General features: G+C 45.3%; 1 protein-coding gene across 3 annotated transcripts in view; it reads right to left on the bottom strand.

Annotated features, from left to right (window-relative positions):
- Positions 1–3,828: 3,828 nt before the first annotated feature.
- satb2 (SATB homeobox 2) overlaps positions 3,829–24,052 on the bottom strand; it is a 39,570-nt gene continuing 19,346 nt past the window's right edge. Inside the window, exons 4-14 of one of the 3 annotated variants that reach the window (XM_035175484.2) lie at positions 23,705–23,831; positions 22,367–22,490; positions 21,557–21,659; positions 19,904–19,954; positions 19,132–19,718; positions 17,476–17,688; positions 17,251–17,337; positions 16,379–16,531; positions 14,108–14,302; positions 5,865–6,065; positions 3,829–5,774 (exon numbers count right to left, since the gene is read on the bottom strand). In XM_035175484.2, coding sequence (XP_035031375.1) covers positions 5,283–5,774; positions 5,865–6,065; positions 14,108–14,302; positions 16,379–16,531; positions 17,251–17,337; positions 17,476–17,688; positions 19,132–19,718; positions 19,904–19,954; positions 21,557–21,659; positions 22,367–22,490; positions 23,705–23,831 — 2,333 coding nt within the window. In that variant the 3' untranslated portion in view covers positions 3,829–5,282. The remainder of the gene's footprint in view (positions 5,775–5,864; positions 6,066–14,107; positions 14,303–16,378; positions 16,532–17,250; positions 17,338–17,475; positions 17,689–19,131; positions 19,719–19,903; positions 19,955–21,556; positions 21,660–22,366; positions 22,491–23,704; positions 23,832–24,052) is intronic. The other 2 variants (XM_035175481.2, XM_035175482.2) reach the window with 2 other exon arrangements.

Here is a 24,052-nt window from a genome sequence, read left to right as displayed (position 1 = left end):
ACGTCGCCGGGCCTCAGCAGGGATAATTACCTCCCAGTGAAAGAGTCGCAGCACGAGCTGATTGTCTTCAGACGAGTAGTAAACGCTTCTGCAGGACAAGCTCCAGCCTCCAGCTCATCACACTTAGGCTCTATTGTTTAGTGAAGGAGGCCCCCACACACACACACACACACACACACACACACACACACACACACACACACACACACACACACACACACACACACACACAGACACACACAGACACACACAAAATACTTGACCCAACTCCTAGTGGCAGGTTAAACACAGAGATTGTTCTGCAGCGCCACATCCCATCAGAGTTGAAACTCATTACGGAGGCTGAAGTGTGTGTGTGAGTGTGTGTGTGTGTGTGTGTGTGTGAGTGTGTGAGTGTCAGTTGATTTTATGGATATTCCTGATTGACCCGTCTGTTTGAAATGTGAGAGTTGACCCATCTTGATTCAGTTTTCTCTGTAGTTTCTGAAAGTCTTTTAGTTTTTAAGTTTAGAGCTGCAACATGTCAGTCATGTCATCGACAGCATGATGAGTGGGACGATGGCTCCACAGTCCACTTGGGAAACAAACCAAAAGGGTTATAGGGTCCAAAGTTAAAAGGTCATCATAGATCTTCAGGGGTCGTACAAGTGAACATATGCAACTGGACAGTTTCACGTCTCATCCAGGCTTCTTCACTTCTCTTGGATGAGGTGAAACGTCTTGAAGAAACTCAAACAAGTCTCGTCTCCTATTTACACTTATACAATCTTCACAGACGAGTCAGAAAACACAGTTAACATCAGTGTGGGGGCAGAACATTGATGCACTATCGCCTCACGGGGAAAAGGTTCTGCGTTTGGACCCTGACGGCCGGCTACAGTCTTTCTGTGTGTTCTCCTCGTGCCTCTGTGAGTTTCCTCCTTCAGCTCCGGCTTCCTCCAAAGACCAGAGGTGTCGCAGCAGGGCAGGAACAGCAGGCAGACCCAGGAACAGCTGCTGCGTTAGTCCACAGCAACAACACATTTTTGAGAACCCAGTTAAATTGTATGATTGGCTGTGTACAGAAGAATGAGTAGAAGTGATTTGGTTTTGGCTTGATTCAATGTGGGGCCTCCCAGGTCCCTTCGGCCTCAGAAACACCAACTTGCAGAATAAGTTCACTGGAGGCTCTGAATTGCCTGCAGAGCCTGACCGGTGGTTTGTCTTTATACGCTGGCCCTGCATTACGCCGGTGACCCGTCCCGAGCGAACCCCACCTCTCGCCCGGCGTCGGCTGGGATCAGCTCCAGAGACCTTCAGATTCAAGTGAGGCTAATGGATGGAGCTCAAAGTGTAATGCATCAGGAATGTGAGCTTGTGTGTTGAGTCTTGAGGGACGACATTGTGTTGTGTTGCCACACAAAGTTGAGCCAGACTCACTTTTTTCCGGCGAACAACCTTTGGGCGAACAGGGCTGCGTCTCTTCCCGCTGGGCTCCAGTCGGTTCAGGCGCCGGTCAGACAGGAACTTTAAGATTTACTGTCTTTGGATTTTTCAGCTGAATATTATTTCAGGGCGTCTCTGAAACTGAGCGTTGTGTCGTAAAAATGAATAAAAGTTTCTGCCAACCGAGGATGTTGTGGTGTAGTGAGAAACAAAAATGCTGCATCAGTGTAAGGTCGAATTATTATTTACCCAGAATACACAACAAATTAGTGTTGAGCATTTTATGGAACCACAGTGTCGGGACAGTTTCAGGAAATCAGAGTTGTGTGTTCTCGGGTCCTTTAGTTCCGCCTGTTTTTAGACCAGTTCTCTTAAACTGTGAGTCATGATTCTGGACGTTCTTTGAACTAATAGCTGTGTTTCATTAATCGATGACTAATGATGACAAAAGGAAAAACACACACACACACACACACACACACACACACACACACACACAGACAAAGAGTCGAGCCAGAACTTGAGGAACCACTTAGATATTCTTTTCTGCTAATTCTTCACTCATCAGAGAAACAGACGGTTTTTATTCTCTTATTTTTCGGGCTGCTTGAAGTCAAAGCTCCATTGGTCATGTTGTTTTCATTTTACAGTACTAGTCTGATGATATTGTATATTTTTCTTATTGTCTTCAAATACAATAAAAAAGACCAAAACTGATAAATTAGTCCTATAGCTGTTATTATTGTGAAACCAAAGCCACAGAGCTCCATTGTGTTCGGTCAGAAACACATATTTAGTTTATTTTAAATCGACTCCACGCTGCCCTGCTGCTTTAAATATATAAAATCTGTTATAGAACAAATGCTCGACTTCTTCCTGTTTGAGAAACGTTGACCACAAACTGCAGCGTCCAGTTGTTTGTCTTTTCATGGGATTTGTTGACAGTGAGAAAAATATAGAATATTTTTAGAATTACTGCTTAAAAACGATTTGACCCGAATACGCCAGACGGACTTTATATGTCCACTGCTCATAATTGGTACATTTACTCTTTAAGATGCTTGTACTTTACATTTCAGGCTACTTTATACTTCATTACACTACAGATGGAAATATTAACACTTTTCCTGCTAGTTACTTTGCAGATTAACCTTTTACATTTAAAAACACGAGGCCTTTAACTTCACATTGATACGCTGCTGCTTTTAACTAAGTAAAGCGTCTGAGTCAAACCACAGCTACAGAAATTACCCTCAAGAAAAAGTGGATAAGTTGAGGTTGATCATTAACTGAAACGATCATTTTAACAGAAATAATCTCCATCCGTGTACCAACATATATCACATGACCGTGCAGTGGTCACGTGGTGTCAATGGGAAAGTCGATTATCTACTCTGCGGTTTCTGAGTTACAGAAAATACGTCGAAGGGAGAAACAACAATGGTGAAAAAGGGAAAGGAGGGATTTCTGCAACGCCACCGCGGAAAGTCGAGTTTCCAAAAATCCTCAGTTTAGAGGATTAAAACCTCAGGAGTGGAGCGAATGCCAAAACGTAAATGTAGCAACAGACGTGTTGTAAAACTAAAATGTGTTGGTGTGGACGTAGTCTGCATTTCTGTGTGAATTACTGTCACTCTCACACATTTATTAGAAACCTCAGCCCCTTTACACAGACCTGTAATTGATTGGCTTGGACGACGACTTGGCCCAGGTACAAGTGTGTGAGTGTGTGTGTGTCTGTGTGGGTGTAGGCGTGTGTAGGCGTGTGTGTGTGTGTGTGGATCCATAAAAGTGAAATAAAAAGCAGGAGATTTCTTTCTTTTCTTTTTTTTTGAATTCACAAATTTTTATTCACTTCAACACTGGATGAATGAAGTTTTCGTAGGAACTGCATCTGAGTCAAACCCTGATTCCTGTCACACAGAAGAAGCACAGTTATCATACGCAGTGATCGGAGTAATAATCTGTTCGGAGCGTAGCAGCCGATCAGGAGAGTCCGACCCCGCCGTCCGTCCATCAGACATCGATACAGATACTTACACACAACTGCACCGGACACAAAGAAATAAAGACGTTTCAATTCCTTTTGCTTTTTTTTTTTTTTTCAATTTTCTTTTTTAAATACTCTTGTGATTTTTCAATTTCCTGACACGATGAAAAAGAACCGACTTCACTGAGTTGTCCAGACGAAGAAAATAAAAAAAACATCACCCTTCTCCAAAGTGGCTCAAAAGACTTTACTCCTGCAAAAATAAGAAATAAAAGTATACCAATAATAATAAAATAATTAATCCCATGTTGGGTATTTACAGACATTAAAAGTGAGGAACAGAGTCAAACCTGCCACTTTTCTTTAATGGCTCAAAGAATTAGATTGTCATCAACTGCAGCAACAAAAAAAAGCACAGTTTTCGCTTTTTAATTCAACTTTAACAAGTTATTTACTAGTTTTTGGGGAAATGAACAATAACAAAAACTGGCAGAATACAGCATGAACCTTTTTGACTTTATTCTTTTTTTTACCCAGTGACACTCAGTAACTGCTTCTTTACTATTTTCTTCCCCTCTCCGCTCCTCTTCCTCTTCGTCTTCGTCTTCGTCTTCGTCTTCGTCGTCTTTTCGGGCAGCGTGCTCTTAATGTCTCTTGTTACCCAAACAACCGCCCAGTTCTGAAAACCAATATTTAAAAAACCATGGAAATAAAACCTAAAAATAGCACAGGATGACAGCAATTCTAACCATAATAACAACAATAATAACAATAATGATAATAATAATCATGGATAAAGATAGCAATAAATAGGGTTGGTGAAGTTTAAGTGCGGGTAGGTGTGGTGAACACAAGACCGTGGGCACCAATTAGAGAGAGGAAAAGGAGGAGAGCGAGAGAGGAAGAGTGGAAGGGGTGGACGACCGCACATAAAGTGACTGATTGTTTGGTTGCTGAATCTCCACTCTGTCCTCGCTTTCTGGACATTTTCTTCTCGCCACACGTACGCGGGCGGTGCCAGGCGAGGGTTCAGAGCCCCGAGTGTCCCTACGCGCCACATCCTCTCGTCCACTGTCCTCCTGCCAGACTGAGGGAGGACAGGGGTCATCACATCCACAATACATCAGTGTCTCTGTGAACAGTAAGTGCTTGATAGGACTGGTAGTGACTCTGGAGTGTGACGGTGAGACGAGGGCGGGACGACAGGTGGGCGTTTCCCTTTCTTACTTTTTTTTTTTTTTTCCTCCGCTATGAAACGAAGCTACAAGATGAAGAGCAAGTCCGCGGCAGGCGACAGCGTTAGCAACATCAGTGTGTGTCCTGAGGATTCGTAGGATTGCTGAGGTCAGAGACGACCCCCGGGGATCCAGTCAGTCAAATGTCAATCAGCACGTGTGGAGTCCACGTCCTGTGGGACTGTGCTGGGACGTTAGAGGAGGAGCAGGGACCACGTCTCTTCTGACGACTGCTTGATTGATAGAAAGTTCTGTGGGTGTAGTTTGGTGTTTGTGCCTGTGTGCCGGTCAGAGGCCTGAACTGCAGTAGTCTCACCTGCTGATAAAAGCCTGGAGTGAGTCGTTTAAACATTTGTGTAAAAGCTGTTTCACAGTTACGCCGTGAACCTGCTGTCTTTGGCTGAGGTAATTTCACTCCACAAATCAGGTTTTCACAGATGTGTGTCTGGGATTGTCACGATAACGAGTCTCTCTGGTCGCAGTATTTCAGTCTAATGGTTTTCTTGTTTAATGTGAACCTACAGAGACGTTTCTGTCTCGTACAGTTTCTGTGCAGCCGTATTCCATCAGTTCGTGGTAGACTCTCCTCCCTCTCTCCTTTCTCCTGTCCTCTCCTCTCTGTTTGTCAGTCTCTACCTCTGGTAGTCAGCCTGCTCTCTAGGACTGGATGAGGAGCTCCCGGGGGCCATGTTGCCCCCTGGCCGACTGTGTCCCTTGTCCTTTGCCTCCTCCTGAGCCACGTTGGCTCCTGAGGATGAGCTGGAGCTGGAGCCGGAGGACGCTGAAGGCTGGTTCAGGCCTCCTGTGCTCCCACCATTACCCTCTGTGGTCTGGTAGAGCTCCTCAGCTCCATCCTCACTGGACTCTGGGTCCTCGGAGCCCGACAGCAACTCTTCTTCTCTGTACTCGCTGACGTCCACACCCCCGCTGGCGGCGGCCCCCTCACACAGCTCCTTGAGGCGGCCGTGGTGCTTGACGTGGTAGCGCTGGTTCTGGAAGAACTTGATGATGGTGTGTTTGGGCAGGTCCAGCTGTGCCGACAGGGTGTGGATGGCCTCCTGGTCCGGATACAGGCCGACATCTTGGATGAAGCTCTGCAGGATACCCAGGGCCTCCAGGGAAATCTAACAGGATTCAGGAGAGGTCGATAGATTCATTAAAACCTTGAAACACTTTCCCTTCGTGGGTCCTGAGCAGAGAGAATCCAACTCTACCTTAGTGCGTGATCGTGGCTTCTTGTTGCTGCCGGTGCTGCCAACAGAGCCGGGACATCCGCCCGCCCCTGTCCCCACATTCTGTGAGCAGTCCTCGTTCCCCGGGGCAGATAATGGTTCCTCGCGCATCGGAGACAGGCGGTGCTCCTTCATCGGCATCGGGGGCGGCCTGTGAAGTGCCTGACGAGAAAGACAAAACAGCTGATGAATGGGGCACAGTGACCCCTGATCAAGACTGCAGACAGGAACTCATTTTAAACAACATAATGACCAAGTCTTTATCTTTTCATTTGACCTAAAGTCCTTTAACATATGGAAGCATTTGTGGTTTCTGGTCAGTTCAGTGCGTTTTTCTAATTCTTTAATCTTCCACCCAGAATCAAAGTCCTGAGTATCATCTGTGGCTGACAGTAACCTTGTATGATGCAACAGATCTAATAAAACAACCAGTAACCCATTGCACCTTCCAGCACACAGTAGCCAGGGCTGCAGGTCAGCCCAGGGTGAGAACAAGTGTTTCACCGCCGACAGAAAGTCACAGTCTATTAACCTGCTCCAAGGCTGAGGGGCGTCAGACTGTGTGTGTCCACTATACCTTTGACCTAATGTGTGTAAGATTAGCTCCAGTAAAACGCCAACCACCTGTCTGCCAGGAAGTGGCTTATTTACCCACTTCTGACACCTCATCACTATTTAACCAGCCCATTAAATACCTCAGACAGGCCGTGGCTCTAATGGTAGAAGAGAGGGATTCAAACGGCAAAACTGAAACACTGTTTGAGAAGTTTAAGGTTATGTTTGTGTGTCAGGCATCGAGGAAACATGATGGAGGAGGTTAAATTGACATAATTAGAAAATGCAAAACAAGTGATTGAACAGAAAACTCCTAATTTATTGTAGTAGAAAGGTTTTATATTCGACCTCCGACAGGAGGATGTGTTCTCATCCCGTCTGCATGTTTGTGTGTTTGTTTGTTAAACTGGATTATGCAAAAAAACCACTAAACTGATTTCCATGACATTTTGTGAAGTGGTGGGACGAGAACCAGGAATCTGGAAGAGGAGGACGTTTTGTCTTTGTCCGTCTGTTATTTAGCAGGATTATGCAGAAACTGCTGGATTAGTTATCATGAAACCTGAAGGAAGAACTCATTAAACCTCGGTGTGGATCCAGGACATTGTGAAAAGGGGCGTTTCTCAGTGATTCACTTTTTCTGGATGTCTCATGAAGGTGTGAAAAGAGGCCGGAGGGGGGGACATGACATTTTAAATCACGACAATGAGCGAAGGTGGAGAACTGCATGTGTTGTTGTGATGGGTGGAGGCGGCGGCGGCGGCGTCGGGCCCGTGTGACAGCAGCGAGGAGGCTGAAGTGTTGGGAGGGAAAGTGGGGACTCTGGTTGTTTGTCAGGAGGTAGTGGCTGTTGTGAGAGCGTTGCGGTCGTGTCCCGCCCGCTCGCTTTAAGAGCAGGGAGGGGCCTCCCCACTGGAATGCCCAGCTATAAATCTGTGGCGCATTAAAATTAAAGGACCCACATAAAGATAATAGTCATTCGCTTTTCTCTCCCTCTCTTCAATAATAACAGGGTATTACTTAAATAATACTGAGGGCAGGCCAGACCATGAAATTGCTGCGATTTTATTTGCAGGGGCTTTATTTTCCTGGGTGAGGCGAGGGGGAGAGAAACCAATTTACAGGAATTCAGAAGGTTTTTCCCTGTTTTCTTTTTTGTGTGTCATGTTTCTCTCTCTCTCTCTCTCTCCCTCCGCTGAATCTTCTGTTTCTTCCACGTGACGGGTTTTTCGATATCGAGAGGAGCCGGTGAGGAAGCCAGCGGCAGAGAGAACCGATCCCTGTCCTGACGAGGACCACACAGCCACAAACATCCCCCGCACAAACTCACTGAGACACTTAATAACTAAATTGTGGGTAAATCGTGGAGGATTGCAAAACCTCTCGTCTCCACCCCCAGCACACACAGCCCCCTCTCTCCATTCACAGAGCTTCATCATTTCTTCTGTTATTCGGGTTGACAGCGAGGACTCTTGGATCAATCGCCACACACACATGCACACATGGACGGCGGGGGCCTGGTCTCCCTCATGTACTAATGATGATGTTAGAGAGCAGAGCCAAACACACAGAGCTGGACTCAGACTTTATCTCCTCGTCTCTCTCTCTCTGTCTCTCTCTCTCTCCCTCTCTCTCTCTCTCTCTCTCCCTCTCTCTCCCTTCCTCCTCTTCTTCAATACAAGTTTCCCCCTGTTTTTATTGTCTTTCCCTTCTTTCTCTTGCCTCCACTCAGGTCTAATGCATCAGGACACTAATGAAGTGGGCCTCTGCCAACATGGCTCCACATCCAAATCAGCCCAGAGAAGGGCGGATGCCAGTAGCCTCCCCCCCTCCGTCCACCTCCCTTCGTCCTCCACCTTCCTCCCCTCAGCTCCTCCTCACCCCCGCCTGTCCCACTTTCAACACCTCCGGTCTTCTCTCCTCTGTCCCTTCAGGAACGTAGATGTTTGATTTAACCAGTGGATCTCATCTAACCTGTCTCACCTCTCAGATATCTATGAGCTGCTGTCACTTCCACGAAAGAGTCATTTCCCCTTTAAATGTTCAAATGATCCCTAATTTCCCCCAAAATTAAAGATCATGAATAGAAATCTCTGAAACCAGCAGATTTTTTATATTTTTATAGAGGGTAGTAATTTTTTAGTACGTTAAACATGGAGCTAGAAACCTTCAACTACCACTAATGTGGAGCTGAGATCATGTGGAATAAACAAAAGTGACATTTTGGGACTAACAAGACAATCCTGTGTTGGATTGTTTAGACTCGGCGTGAGGACGCACTCGACTAAGTGGTGAGAACTTCTTCTATTTAGCCTTAAATGAGACATATGATATTTTTTCTGTGTTTTCTTTCCTCCAATGTGTTATAAAGGAAAGTGTTTGAGACAGAGGCTGAAGAGAGGAGCTGCAGCGATGGACAGTCTGAGGACACTGATGTGTTTTCTCAACATTACAGCATTTTACAGTAAAAACACTTATGATCAACCTGAATATAAATATGTTTCCCTTGAAGTAGGATGTTTGAAATGTCACTGATACTTTTACTATAATGAAAATGAATATTTGCTTCAAACACTTAAGATTGATTGGATGCTATTATTTCTTTTCAATTTATTTCACATCAAATCTAAGTATTCACTGAGTCCAAGGAGCTGTTGCACCGACAGAATCTTTGGACTTTAATTCAGAACAAGTCTCTGATGTCAGAAGAGCCTCGGTGGTTTTGGCTCTTTTCACCTTCACCGCCTCCTCCTCCTCCTCCTCCTCCTCCTCCTCCTCTCTGACCGTCACGCGTCTTCTGGAAGAGACTCCGTGTCACTTCAGAGCAACACAATACAGCCCCGCGCTCCCAAAACCACAAGTGCTGGAGCCCTGCGGCCGGCTCTTCTCATGGCATGATTCAATATTCCTGAAAAACTTCTGCTCCCTTCTTTCCATCTCACCCTTTCCTCTCTCTCTCTCTCTCTCTCTCTCTCTCTCTCTCTCCCTGGCAGTGCTGTGAGTGCACTGCAGTAAAATGAAAAAGTTTTCTTTTAAACGTAAATCAAGGCAAATTACGACGCAGAACTATGAAAGAATTATAGAACATGAAATATTCATCTTCTCCTTAATGAGCTCTGGTCCTCCTGGGCCCCTAACTCTCTCTCTCTCTCTCTCTCTCTCCATCTTTCTTTCTGTGTGTGTTTTGGTGTATGTGTGTGTGTGTGTGTGTGTGTGTGTGTGTGTGTGTGTGTGTGTGTGACCCCCGGAGACACCATTAACACAGAGATAAATATGTAATGAAGAAGAAAAAAACCCCTTTTCTCTTAGTTTTGTGCATGACTTCACCTTTCTGTTAATCAGAGAGATATGTTTTTATTTCCTCGTTCTCTCCGTCCCTCGTTCCTTCACTCATTTGAACAAGTGTGTGTGTGGTGGAGACTCCTGGGGACTGGATCCAGGCGGGGGGAGCAACTGAGTCACTGCACATTTACACTTTTTCATTTATATTTTCTCATTTATAATAACGCGTCTTTGATGAAAAACTCGACACATGTAATGTTGTTGAGGCGAGCTGGGAGTGCAGCACATTCTGAGTGTGTGTGTGTGTGTGTGTGTGTGTGTGTTTGTGTGTGTGTGTGTGTGTGTTTGCACTCACTCGCACTGTTGCATGTTTTTTTCATTCGAACTGTGTGTGTGGTATTCATTCCATTTATCTGCAATTAAACAATTAACTTAATTGTGGTTCGCCAAAAAGCCCAAACTCCACCCTGCTACAGGGAGGAAGAGGCCACCGGGAGGGAGAGAGAGAGAGGGAGAGGGAGAGAGAGAGAGAGAGAGAGAGAGAGAGAGAGAGATTAAAACCACAACCTTCACTCAAGGGATAATCAGTGTTGGACCTGATCCTGGGAGGTTCTGCTGATCTGGTTCAAAACAGTGGTTCTGGATGGAGGTTTCCAAACTCTGTGAGAAGAGTGCGTGATAGCTGTCAATCACACTGTGGTATCCACCCCCATGCATACAGAGCTTTGTGGTGAACATCATCTGTGTTGAAGAAGACTTGAGACTAGAGATTGAGACATAACGTGTTTACCGATGTTATAAATCCAGTGAGAAGTAGAGTCAATGCTAACAGACTATACAAATAACCAGTGGAGTCGCCCCCTGCTGGTCATCGGAGAGAAGACGGGTTTCAGGCACTTAAGAATTGGCTTCACATGCCAGACCCGGAGTCTACGTTAATTTTCATATACAGACGATGGTCACGGCGTAACCTCAACACAGCTTCGGAGGCGTCTGACGGTTTAAATCATCATCGTGTGTTTTGACAGCAGCGATTTGTTGCTGCACCTTTTCAACTGAGGTGAGACACAAAGACAGAGGAGGACAGGACGAGGGCTGTGGCTGTTACTACTTGTTCTAGTCCACCACTCCTGGGGTCTCAGCCCACGGCGAGCGGTCACACACACACACACACACACACACACACACACACACCCTCGACTTGCAGCAGAAATCAATTTAGCAAAAACAATAAAGAAATAATTTATAAGGGCAGACTCTGCCAAATTAGCTGTGGGACGCACTTAACTGCTAAAGCCGTATGAATGAGAGCTGTGGAGCGAGCACCAGGACCGTGTCAGTCATGAAGAAATGTGATGCTGCTGACATGAACACACACAACACACACACACACACACACACACACACACACACACACACACACACACAGCACCTGCAGATTTAATAGACACAGTCGGAGATCTCCCAGATGCCCCAGCATGCAGAAATGTCTCACGCTACTGTACAGCACATAGTGTCCAGTCCAAACACACACACACACACACACACAGACACACACATCCATGTTTCATGTGGTCGGTTGTTACAGTTTCAGAAAGCCTCTTATTGTCCAAACACAAAGGAGCGCTCAGATTTCTGACGATCAGTGTGAGATTGTGTGTATGTGCGGCAGATGGGACACATGTGTGGTCTGTGGTGGCAGGCCGGCTGGAGCCTGAGGTCGGGGGCTTCATCTGAGACAGGGGGTGGGGGTGGTCCTGAAGAAAGTAACACACACACACACACCTCATTTCCCATTAATAAATCACCAGCGTTTCGCCACAGTTCATCTCCTTGGGTCTCTCGAGGTGGGGTGGGTGGGGGGTGGGGGGTTACAACATGGGCGTTGTGAGGTTAAACTTTATTTTTAGTCTTTCGGTGCGAGAGGAGCAGAGGAATGTGTTAATGGTGCCACCACAGCTTCCTCCCCGACTTCCCATCAGCCTTTTAATACCCAGCTCCCAACTGAACGCTTTCAGAAAAGAGTCAAATGGGGGCGGAGCCGCAAAACAACCTCTACGATCCGTGTCGAGTTGCAAAATGGGAAGTTTCAGCTTTTGCCTGGTTCTGATTTATGACATATGGAATAAACTATATGTGGTATATAATAGGTTTGCATTGAGGGGGCGGGGGGGCGCTGGTGGTTGAGAGAGGCCGTCTCCATCGGCTCAAACCCGCCAGGCTGCAATGTGCGTGAGCGGCGTCTCACCCTGACCTTTGACCTCTGCTCAGAGCCGTCAATCAGGAGTCAGGCTCATTCTGCTGCTGTGGATCTGGACTCTGGCTCAGTGGATTTAAAGGAATAACTCAAATAAAGAGTTTAGCACATTGCAAAAGATGAAAACATCAGTTTGACCTTCAGCCAGTTAGCTTAGCTTAGCATAGAGACTGGAAACAGGGGTAAACTGGCCGAGTTTGAAAGATAACTAATCAAACAATAACCTTCATCTCGTCTTTCACGCTTCTCTCTGGACGTCCAGCAACAGCAGGACGTTTAGGGGAAATGGTTGAGTGAAGATTTGATCACAAAGTTACAAAAGTTCTTTGGTTAAATCGTTAGAACACACAACCTGCAGGACAGAGAACCAGGAACCTGGTGGAGGTTCTGGAACGAGTCAGGAAAGAACTCATTTCATTTTGGTGCAAATCCAGGAATCTCTTTTCACTTTATATAACATTATGAAATGTGGCGTTTTTCCACATCTTTGTGAATAACAGAGAAATATGAATGTGTAGAGGTGATGATCCAGATGTGTCAAATCTCAACACATGTATTTTCAATATGCGGATAAAGAGGCCGATGCTTCCCATTCTAGTTTTGGTCTGAGATGCTGATGCTAGTGCAACATCTAGTCACAGTTAATATTTAGTATTTATAGATAATATTCATTTTATTCATGTAGCTCAATCTGATCGTTTCCGTGAAACTGTCTATAAACATGTTAACATCCTCAAATAAAAACCATCAGCAACCAAATAGTTGAGGAAACTTGTTTCTCACATGTATATTTCTGTTGTATCTGCAGCGTGTGATCAGGAGGTGATACGGTTTTATCTTTACGGCTCCGGGGCAGTAAAGCGTCGCAGAGAGACCGACGGGGGGGGTTCATTACGGACAGTTAATGAAAGAGGCCAACACATCAGTGGGTTTCCTGCATCGATCTCCTGCCTCCCTCCGCCTCCGTCCTCAAAAACTAATGGGGCATTTCCTCCTGTGCCACACCACCCAGCAACTGTGTTTACTCTGCGCTCCACTGGGGCACAGACACACAAACACATGTGCACACACAACGAGATCAAACGCCGCCGGACACGAAATGAATATAATAAGTAAACAGTAATGACAGGTGTGGTCTGCGAGGGAGGAGAACCAGTTCCACTCTTCACTCAGTCAGTGGATGTACGACCGTGTGTGTGTGTGTGTGTGTGTACATGTGGGAGGTGGACGCTCTGACCTGTGTGGAACCTGTGTATAAGTACAACAGACACACACTTTGTGGCTTTTATCAGTTGAGAAAACGACTTTTTATCTGGAGCAGAGATCAAAACAGAAATCGTGATCAACTGGTGATAAGTATTTAGATTTTACTTTAGTTAATGTACTAATATTAGAGTGTAAATATACTTTATTCCCACCTAAAGTAGAGTGTTAATTTAATATAATGTAAAGTATAATCAGGAGGATGTGCTTTAAGTACCCACGGCTGTAAATTACACCAATGTAAATGTTACTGGTGATATTATAAACCGATTTTTGATTATGTTATTAATGTTTGAATAGCATTTTACCATTATAGATGATTGAAGTAGAGCTTATTTTTATATGTAAATAATATAAATATTTGATTAAAGTTTAGTGATTGATTGTTTGGTCTGTAAAAAATATGAAAATAGTCAGAAATGCAACCTTTGCAACCAATTGTCCAAACCTCAGAATTGTTCATTAAAACTAAACATCAATTAATAAAAGTTATTGGAAGGAAAAGCAGGAAATCTTTACATTTATGAAGAGAAGGAATAAATAAAAATAACTTTGAGGGGATAACTTTGAAAGCAGCTGCTAATTAATCTGTCAATCAATCAATTGAATAATTATCGTAGAAATTGTTTTAATAAACCTTTGAAATGTTTAGTTCAGATCTGAATAAAGTTCTCAAGTAGTTCAGGAGAAGTAAAGTACAAATACTTGTGTTATTAAGTGTTTAAAGGAAATTATAGATAAATATAAAATGAGATTATGTGTGTGATGAATCTGATTCCACCAGAAACACATTTGAATTCCAGGTGTTCCCTCAGGTCACATCACATCTGGACGTGTGAGGTCCATGTAGAGATTATCTGGTTTCTACCTGTGTCTCCTGCGGCAGGTGGAGGACGGTGTGCAGCCTCTCGGAGTGATGGTGTCTGGACTCCTCCTCGTACGCCAGGTCTCTGTCGGCCTGCGGCAGCGCCAGGAACCTCCGGATGGTGCACAGGTTCTCCCACAGCGTGCGGTTCTCCGGGCTGGGGTTCTCCTTCCACCGCAGCAGCTCGCACAGCCAACCCTGGAAGAGAGACGGAACGAAGGTGGGTTTAAAAAACAGGCCGATGGTAAAGGAACAATCACCTTCGTCGAGGAGGTTGTGTTTTCTGTCTGTGTTTGGTTGTTAGTTAGAAGATTACACAAAAACTACTGGACAGAAGTCCATGATATTTTGTGTAGGGTGGAGTCTGACCCCAGGAAGAACCCATTCAAATGTTAAATATATATATTTTTCTATATAAAATGGGCTCTACTGAGTCTCGTTCTACTTTGTTTTTATTTCACTTTCTTGCTGAGAGTTGTTTTACAAGTTTGATCCCCTCACGTGCTCGACTGGCTCTGTCCAAAGGATAGAAAATCCACATAATCCATGAAGGTCTTAGCAGGATTCTGTCTTATCTCTACAGATGTGAGAGCATCAATCATCTCCGCTAACAACAAAGATCGTCTCTCTCAAAATGAGGAACTACTGGATTATCGCTATCTCTTTTAGGAAGTATAAGAACAGATACTTTAACCCCCCAGCAATGCCACTGGGTGAAGCAGGAGGAGAAGAAGAAGAAGAACGTGAAGCATGGCAGAATAAAGAAAGTTTTAAGTACGAGCAGACGCAGCAGAACTAGTAGAAGTATCGAGAGCAGAATTGAAATTAGCAAGTTGGATCTGCGTGAGGTGACTGTGGCAGAGGAAGATGGGGGTTGGGGCTGATTGGGGGGAGAGATGGAGAAGATTTGATTATATCTGCTAGACTGGTTCGGTTTGTGACACCAGCTGTTGTGTTCAACCAGCCACCTCGGGCAGCATGCACCGCTAATAGCCTGATCATCGCTCCCTCTCCGTCGCTCTCCGTCCTTGTGGCCAGCTGCAGCAGATGGGTGCAGTGAGCCGTGACCCGAGCCACCCCCGGACCCACCGACCTGGGAGACCACGCAGCCCGCACGCACATACTGTATACAGGATGCACATATTTAACACACACCTGGCACACTCGGCCACATGCTACTGTCCTGACACACTCGACCGTGAGACCAAGTTTCAATGAATTCAATTCGTGAAAAGAAGGGATTTAGTTTCACCCCCGACGCCTCCTGAGATTTGTTCTTGTTCAAAACAGATATAAAATGTGAAGAGTTGTTTCTTGTTTGGTTTTTCCACATTTTCTTTTTAATTCTGCCCTTGATTTCTGCCCGAGGAGGAAAACAAGGTTGAGAGAGAGAGAGAGAGAGAGAGAGAGAGAGAGAGAGAGAGAGAGAGAGAGAGAGAGAGGAAGAGAAGGAGGAGTCTCAAGCTGCTAAAACCCAAACCAAGAAAATATGAATGTGTTTATTTATTTATGTGCTTTCAAGTATAAGTGTGCATCCTCAGTGATGATGCTTCAGAAGCAGCAGAGCTGAAGGCTCCAGAGATGCGGCCTCTCCATCCTCTGATAGGTGGAGGTGAAACCTGCAGCATCAGAAGGACCAGTTTGAAATGTCAGCTGATCAACGAGAGAGTGACACGTGTTGTTTGTTAATTCTGTTGTTTTTATCAGATCTTTATTAAATGAATAGTCCTGTCATCCTGTTGTGCGATGGAGTTTTTAATTTATTATTTTAATTTAATATGGTTGTCGCTCCTGCACCAGAGAAGCAGCTCTATACACGGGGGTGTTTATCTTTTTGTCTGTTGTTGGTTTGGCCTGTGGTGATGCTGCTTGCAGCTTTATTTCTGAAACTGTAAAAGTGACCTGCAGCAAATAAGGACCCTGCAGCTGTTCCACATCTGCTTCACAAAGAGTTGTTCACGTGTTTATTCAAAGTTCGGTGGAAGCAGAACCTCGAACTGAAGAATCATTTCTCGTCATGACGATGAGTCAGAGATGCAGCTGCTGGTCACAAGTTTATTCAAAGTTTATTAATATTGAAACGGTTCTTGAGATATGAGAGACACAGACAGTGATTTCTGGAATTATTAGATAGATTCAGTGTTGATCTGAGGATCAGGTCAAAGTACTCGACTTGTTCTGGGGATGAAAGTTCAAGCTGCAGTCTGCTTTGATCCAAATGGGAGTGAACGCAGAAGTCATGATACTTTCTTGTTCTCACAGTGACTCCCTCACCTGACTCTTGTTGGCGGCCACTTTGGCGAACAGGGCCTGGGAAACCTTCGCTCTCTTCATCTCCTGCTGGATTTCATCGTAGACGCCCGACGTGATGTTGACCAGCGACTCCAGCTTCAGCGGGAGCTCGGCGGCCGGACAGGACGGTTTGGGCTGGAAGAGACGAGCACGGTGTGACTCAATGCACCGTGAGCAACAACTGTCAACAATCACAAAGGCACTTAGGGATTCTGCTGCGATTCCAAAGGATTTGTTTTAGTAAAACTACTCAGAGATGAACACTCCAGAGCAAATCCTGTGTGTACATGTGAGTAAAGGTTATCGGCTGCTGATCGGGCCCCGAGAACAGACATGCCGTGTTCGCCGTACGAGCTTGAGCTGCACATCTGCAGTGCACGTCTCCACATGACTTTTGTTTACAGATCAAAGTCATTAAGTCCGTCTCTTTTGTCGTCCTCTGTTGTTTCTGTTTGAGCGAACATGTATTGGCTCTCAGACGACTTGTATACACAGTGTTTGAAGTCGTCCACAAGACATGTACAGACCAGCTAGCTTACATTCCCTCAGTGTAAACGATGCTGAGATAATTTTACAGAGACATAATAAGAATCGCGAGCACATTCGCCCCAGAGCCATGAATGGGCATTTGCCCTGACATCAGAGGGAGCTTCTTATCACTGACATTGCTAAATCGTTTTGTGCACATGGAAAGAAATTTCCAAATACTGTGTAATGTCCTTTGTGTTTACAACATGCTCCTATGATAGCTTTGAAGCTGTTGTCCCATTACAAACGGCTAAAAAAAACCCTTTAAGACAAAGTGCATCGCGTGCTGCTGTCGGCTTGTGAGGTGAAGATTGGAGATAACTCACCGAGTTCGAGATCTTAGTCTTGTTCTTCCAGATGGAGGCCCAGGTATCAGGGGTTATCTGGTCGTCCAGGCTTCTCTCCCACACTTTCTATGCACACACAGGACACGTGGCATGTTACCATCACATGCTCCAATCCCCATGGTTACTTGTATTTTGAAAACACTGTGGGAGGCGACGCTGTGGGAGGCGACGCTGCAGGCGCCGCCGACCACGAGGTTCTCTAACCTGTGAGAGGCGTGGAGGTCCGGGGTTGGAGGAGTTGGAGGCAGGGAGGCCGACCGTGGGGTTCATGGTTCGCTCTCTCTCCTCCTGGTAGATCCGGTCTCGCTCGGTCTCGTGCAGGTTGAGGAAGTTCTGCATCGCTTTCAGATTGACCAGCAGCGACTGGGAGGCCGTGCGAGGGTCCTCCTCCTTCCTCAGGATCTCTGACAGCAAACCCTGAGCGACACAAACACACACAGTTACACCCTGAACGTCTGCTCCTGTCAGTCAAACATCCCAATGCATGTTTTCACCTTTTCTTCTTGAAGAATCGTGAAAATTAATGAGATAAAATCACAAGTTACATCAAAGGATTATATTAATATGGAGTGTTGGGGCCACGTGAAGGAAAGAAATCTGAGAATAGAGTAAAGTGATTTAAGGCTTCATGTCACGTTAGAGGGGAAATATCAAGATCAGCCGGTCACCTGTCTTAAAACGAGGAATGTCTGAACTTAAACTTTAATATAAGTTTCACAAATAATCGATCTCCACATTTTCATAGTCTATACAATCATGACTTATTTTCTCATTACATTACGACTCCTCTGAATTCTTTCCTTCACTACAGCCCTGTTCTCCGTCATATTAAAGTCCATTGCTCCATCATTTCACTTCATTTCACACAATTTGATCTGTTATTAAAATGACCTCTTTTATAAACATTAAAATCATCATTAAAAGTAAAAAGCAGGACATTTTCACATTTAAAGAACTAAAGATCAATCCAATAATTGTTTCTTTTTACTAAATACATCAGATGTTATCAGCTCTACAACCTACTAGTTACTTTACAGCTTTGATATCCTGTAAAGTAACTAGTAACTAAAGCAATCACATAATTGAAGTCAAAAGTCAACAGAGGTATAAAATAGCATTACAAGAAGATACTCAAGTAAAGTTCCAGTACTTCACAATTGTACCTTAGTACAGTACTTGTATGAGAAAACCTTGTATTGTTCAGTAAGAGTTTGTTATAAACTGAAAATGAGTTCTGATAAAGAATGTAAACGTGTGGGCTGAACGCTGGCACACACACACATGTATACATCCACTACACACACTCACTCACACACACACACACACACACACACACACACCTGGCCTCTGTAGTACGTCTTTGAGCCAACTGCCATTACATTGATCTAATGGGGCGTATGGTAAAAAGTTTAGCACAGCATGAATGCATCAGGTAATTGTGCGGCTGTGAGGGCGGCGATGGAGACTCAATGACCCAGCACGCCACCCTGCCATGTTCCCACTAATCCCACTGGAAATACCACGAGGTGGGTGACCACTAAATTAGCCAAACCCCGTGTGAGAGAGATTACAGCCTATCAGCGACACCGATGGTTACTCGTGTCTATCGAGTGAGAACGAACCCTCACCTGACGTGTTGCAGTGAACGGGAACTACGATCAATCAGTGAGTGGATAGTTTGATTCCTGCCTGGTGTGATCTATTCATGTTCAGATTTCCTATCATCGGCTCATTCCGTATTCCATCTATTTATCTATTCTGTCTCTAGTTTTCTATCCTTGACGCCGCTCTTCTCCCTCTGTCACTCTTTCCCTGCGCTCTCCTAACCGTCTTGACCACAGTCTGTCTCTGTTTTCCTACCTGTGTGCGGTTGAAAGCCACACGGGCGAACACGGCCTGGGAGACACTAGCTCTCTTCAGCTCGTCTCTGACCTGCTGGTAGATTTCAGAGGAGACTTCGGCGGCCGAGGGGTTGCTCCCTGGATGGTCGCCGCCGACCTTGGACGAGCCCCGAGGGATGGGCGGGTGGTTGAGGAACTGCTGGTTGAGGGCCTGCGGGTGCTGGTGGGCCAGCAGGCGGCTAACGGCTAGCTGCTGGTTGATGAGGTGGGCCATGGCGAGCTGTTGACGTACCAGCTGCGGGGACAGTTGAGGCGACAGCAGCCCACCTGGCCCCAGCAGGGGCTGCAGGGCGCCGGGCGGGGGCGGCGGGGGCGGAGGAGGCACCTGGACCGTGCGCAGAGGAGGGCTGTGATGATGGGGGCCGTGGGGCGAGTGCTGCTGCTGGGGAGGTGGAGGCTGCTGCAGAGACTGCGAGCTCAGGTCTCCAGACACGGCTTTGAGGAGTGGGCTGCCCGCTCCCAGGTGACTGAGCTGGGCCAGGCCGGCCAGGTGAGGAGGTGGCCTCTGACCCAGCACGCAGAAGTCGGCCATGTTGTCTCGCTCTACTGCAGAGGAGAAGAAAGAAGTGTTACGTTAAAGTAGGGATGGTACTGGAACTGATCAAATCTTTAGTTTTTTTTATGTAAAAGTAAATAAAACTGGCGAGTAAATGCCCAGAAGTAAAATATTATAGTGGAGTAAAAGTGTGAAGTTGCAGAAAAAAAGTAAAAAGGTCGATTCGATTTCTTACTTTTGATGTCAGCAGCGTCTCGTCCAGACCACATCTTCTCCAGATAATCGACTGCTCAACGAAACAGACAGAACAACAGATCAGAACGAGACATGTCGCCGGTTTACAGACACGATCAAAACAGTTGAAACATTAATGAATTCACTTGAAATGCTCAGACTTTATGTCTGTATCCTGAGCTTCAGGGCTCAGACTGACATGTGAAGAGCTGAACTAATGCTGGAGTGTAACCTCCGTCCGTCAGACTCCATCTTCACCTCATCTTCTCTCACTTCCTCTCCAGCCTCAGCCCTTTCATGTGAAGAGGAGAGCGCAGCTTCCTGGGAGGTGACGGTGGAGCTGATGTGGTCGACGAAGCGGTCGTGACACATTACAGACGACTTGTTTAAGAAACGTCGTGTTGCTGAATATTTTATTTGAAATGGAATCCTCATAAAACTTGCTACTACGCCGGATTGTGGCGTTACAGCTTTTATACAAAAACCACGTTCACTTCGACTCGTCATCGCAGTTTTTATGTCTGAAGCTGGATTTATACTTGACACGAGAGATTAATGGGAGCTAATTAGAGACAGCATAGGTTTTCACCATTAAATGCACCACAGCCGCCGAAGCGTTTTGCTCGTATGTGATCAAGACGTCCATTTAACTTTGTTTACATGGACTTCATGAAGTCGTAAATTCAATAATCTGAAGCCTTAGGCCTTAAAAAGTCGTAAAATATTATGTACTGGGTCTTAAATACGTCCTGGTTGGTCACTCACACTGTCTCCGTGTGTTGTGGTTCTCTCTCAGTCACACAGATATTAACACATTGAGAGACAACGTGGTGTTTCCAGGGTTGTTCCTGACCTGCCTCTGGTATTTATATATATTTTATTTACCAGGACTTGAGGGAGAACACGCTCAGTAGTTCAGTTTGTAGTTCAGTTTTTCAGACGGGGCTCAGCTCCTATGGCGTTGCCCTCGATGAATTATGAGACAACAGTCCCGTGGGCACAGACATGTGAAAGCGCCCACATCCCTCCTCCATAACAGCAGGAGCCACAGATTCAAAGAGACATCTCTGTGGTTGTTTTGCATCTTTTTGTAGTTGTTGCTTCTTTTGTCTCTGCGGTCGTTTGTGTCTCTTTGTTTTCACTTTGACTCATTTCCCAAACAGAAATGGTAACTTCAAACAGGGACTCTAACCCGGGGGGCCCCCTGCCCCTCTGGGCCCCCGCGTCTGTTAATCCATCCACGGTCACAGTGGAAACGGATTCTACAGGCTTTTGGTTTCTAGTTGGACCAATCAGGTTTGAGCTTTGGTTGCCCGCAGGTAAACAGCCCGTGTGGAAAGAAGCCGTTGCCCCCGACGCTAATGCATCGTCAGTAACACACCTGAGTGTCTACCTGACATGTCAGGGGTTACGTTGCATTGTGGGTAATTCAGACACCGAGTTATCACAAGGAAGAAGAATGTGTGGAGGTGTAAAAGATGATATCTCCTCTTTATCATATCTCACATTCCATCATGAGTCAGACATGATATAAAACGTTCCCTCCTCAGATTTTAATGTTAAGTTTGATATCGTGTTGTAGCTCAGTGATCGTTGACCCTCAGATCGACTCTAACACCAATCAGGAGACGGTTAAGACCACAGCACCGCTCACCTTTGATTTTCTTATACTTCTTGTACCAGCGTCCAAACTCCTGACACTTGGCCGTGGAGACGTTGGCATAGTAAGAACTATTCACTATGGAGGAGATCATACTCTGAGGCAGAGAGAGAGAGAGAGGGGAAAGATAATTAACAACCAACATAATATGAAATGCTTACACTCACGCAACAACCACATGACACACACACACACACACACACACACACACACACACACACACACACACACACACACACACACACACACACACACACACACACACACACACACACATAATAGAAATAGACAAACATTAATCATGATTGGAAGCCACCCATGGAAACTCGAGCCAGTACAGTGCAGAAAGGGAATCTCCAGCCACACACACATATGCTTGCAATTGATGCTGCGATCAACACCCCCACCAGAGCTCCATTTAAACTCAGTGTGCACGTACACACACACACACACACACACACACAGATCTGACACACACACAAATGATTATGAGGAGAGGAAGGCCAAACATGCAGCTGGGGAGTTTCAACACGATCAAGGAGACAGTGATTAATTTTGTGCTGAGTGGAACTTGATTAAAATGCAAAACCAATAATCAATAGAGTGTCTGTAGGACTGTTTTTAAACGTCATGAGCTCTGCCTTTAGTCTTTCTCCAGAACATGTGATGTTTTAGTTAAAGAGACGAGATGTCGTACAGCACGATGTATCATTCTAACGAGCGGACGTCACAAACAATCACCGTGTTGATAAGTAAGTGTAAGTAGTTGTGCATCGTGTGTTGTTGTGTGTTTGCTGTTGTCACCTGTGATAGAGGACACTCTTTGGCCAGAGTGCTCTGGTTCATTTCCTTCAGCAGCTCTTTGAGAGCGTTCCTGACGGTCGCATGGTTCCACTGCTCACAGGGCAGGTCCTCCAGCTTCGAGAAACTACAACCACACACAAGCAGTCAGTCGAGGCTGAAGCACCCAGAAGCTCCGGGTTCACGACAAGTCATTTCTGCATCTTCTATTGAACGTAAACTATGTTGTGTCCAAATCTAAATTATATTTTTGCATTACAGTTGATTGAAGCTGCAGCTGCAACCAATAATTATCATCATCAGCACATTGTGTTGTTATTTTCGACCATCATTTATACATCGTATGTTTATTTTTTACATCGTTAATCCAAAAACCTCACGTGTCATAAATATTAAGACGTTTGTTTAATCACATATCTTAATTATTGTAAATCAAGTTTCAATCGACTGATCGATTAATCAACTAATACTTTCAACTAATTACAGGAAATGGGGGAAAGGGCGAACCTGGCTCCGTATGAAGGAAACACAATTTGCCAAAACTTGTTGCACAAGTTGTTGCACATCTGTTAATTAGCTGCTAAATAACTTTTATTATCTGTGGACAAAGTCAGGCTGAACCTTATTAGGCCCTATGAGACAAACTGTGATCTGAGAAAATGGGCTATTCAAATGAAATGTGATTGATTGAATTTGATTAATTGCTTTGTCCTGGTTCTTGTCTTGTTAAACTAAACTGTCTGCTGGCTGCTGCACATGTGGCCGAGCCAATCAGCTGCTTTCTGGAGCTTCATACTCACATCATTCATATCTGGTTTCTCATCTGACTCTCAGCAAGAAAGTGACTTTATCGTTTTTTACTAAAACGTTGAACTTTTCCTTGAACCCCAGATTAAGCCCACGAATCTGTCACAGACGTTCTGGAGGAACTTTGTCTGCGTCATCTCGACACTGACGTTTGCCAAAGCTCTGCCGTTTGCCACCGACGCTCACAGACACATGTAAACAAACCTGGCCGGTATTTGCAGAGACAATAACAATAATAATGTGGAGTTTATCTGTTTTTATCCCGTCATCAAGACTCTGCTTCGCTGATTCTGAGGAACTAAGAGTTCCTGACTCTCCCCGACGGAGACAGATAATAGATGAAGTTCAACTGGAGCTTTGCTGCTTCAGTTTTTCTGCTCATGGTATATTTCCGACTCTATAAAATCTGGACATGCAGTTTTTCCAGTGTTGTTTTCATGTTCAAGTAGTAAAAGCCTCCAATTTAGAAGGTTGTACTTTTATTCTCATCAACAAGTGGATGTAAAAAAGACGTTTGTTCTGAACTGCCCTGACCTTTGTAGTTGAATCCGTAGCGTGACCATGTGGTAAACCTCCATCAGCATGTCGGCCACTGTCGCCTCCGGGGCGTCGCTCAGGAAGTGGATGGGCAGAGGGTTCCACCTTCCCACCTTGATGATGCCTGGACACACAGGGAAGATTTCACACATTTAACTCTTTACTCGTTTACCCTCGTTTCAAAGTGACAGAGCGAGGAGAGGGTCGGCTTCTTTTTCACACCCGGCCGCCCTGTGGAACCCGCACGCTCGCACAAATTCATTCTGACACCACGTTGCTTCATTAGCTGAGCCGGGTCAAGGGGCACGGGTCATTCAGAGGAGATTGCTAAGTGGTGATGATTAG

The sequence above is a fragment of the Hippoglossus stenolepis genome, chromosome 13, assembly GCF_022539355.2.
Source record: "Hippoglossus stenolepis isolate QCI-W04-F060 chromosome 13, HSTE1.2, whole genome shotgun sequence".
NCBI classification, from domain to species: domain Eukaryota; kingdom Metazoa; phylum Chordata; class Actinopteri; order Pleuronectiformes; family Pleuronectidae; genus Hippoglossus; species Hippoglossus stenolepis.
This window is presented reverse-complemented; position numbering and strand designations above follow the sequence as displayed.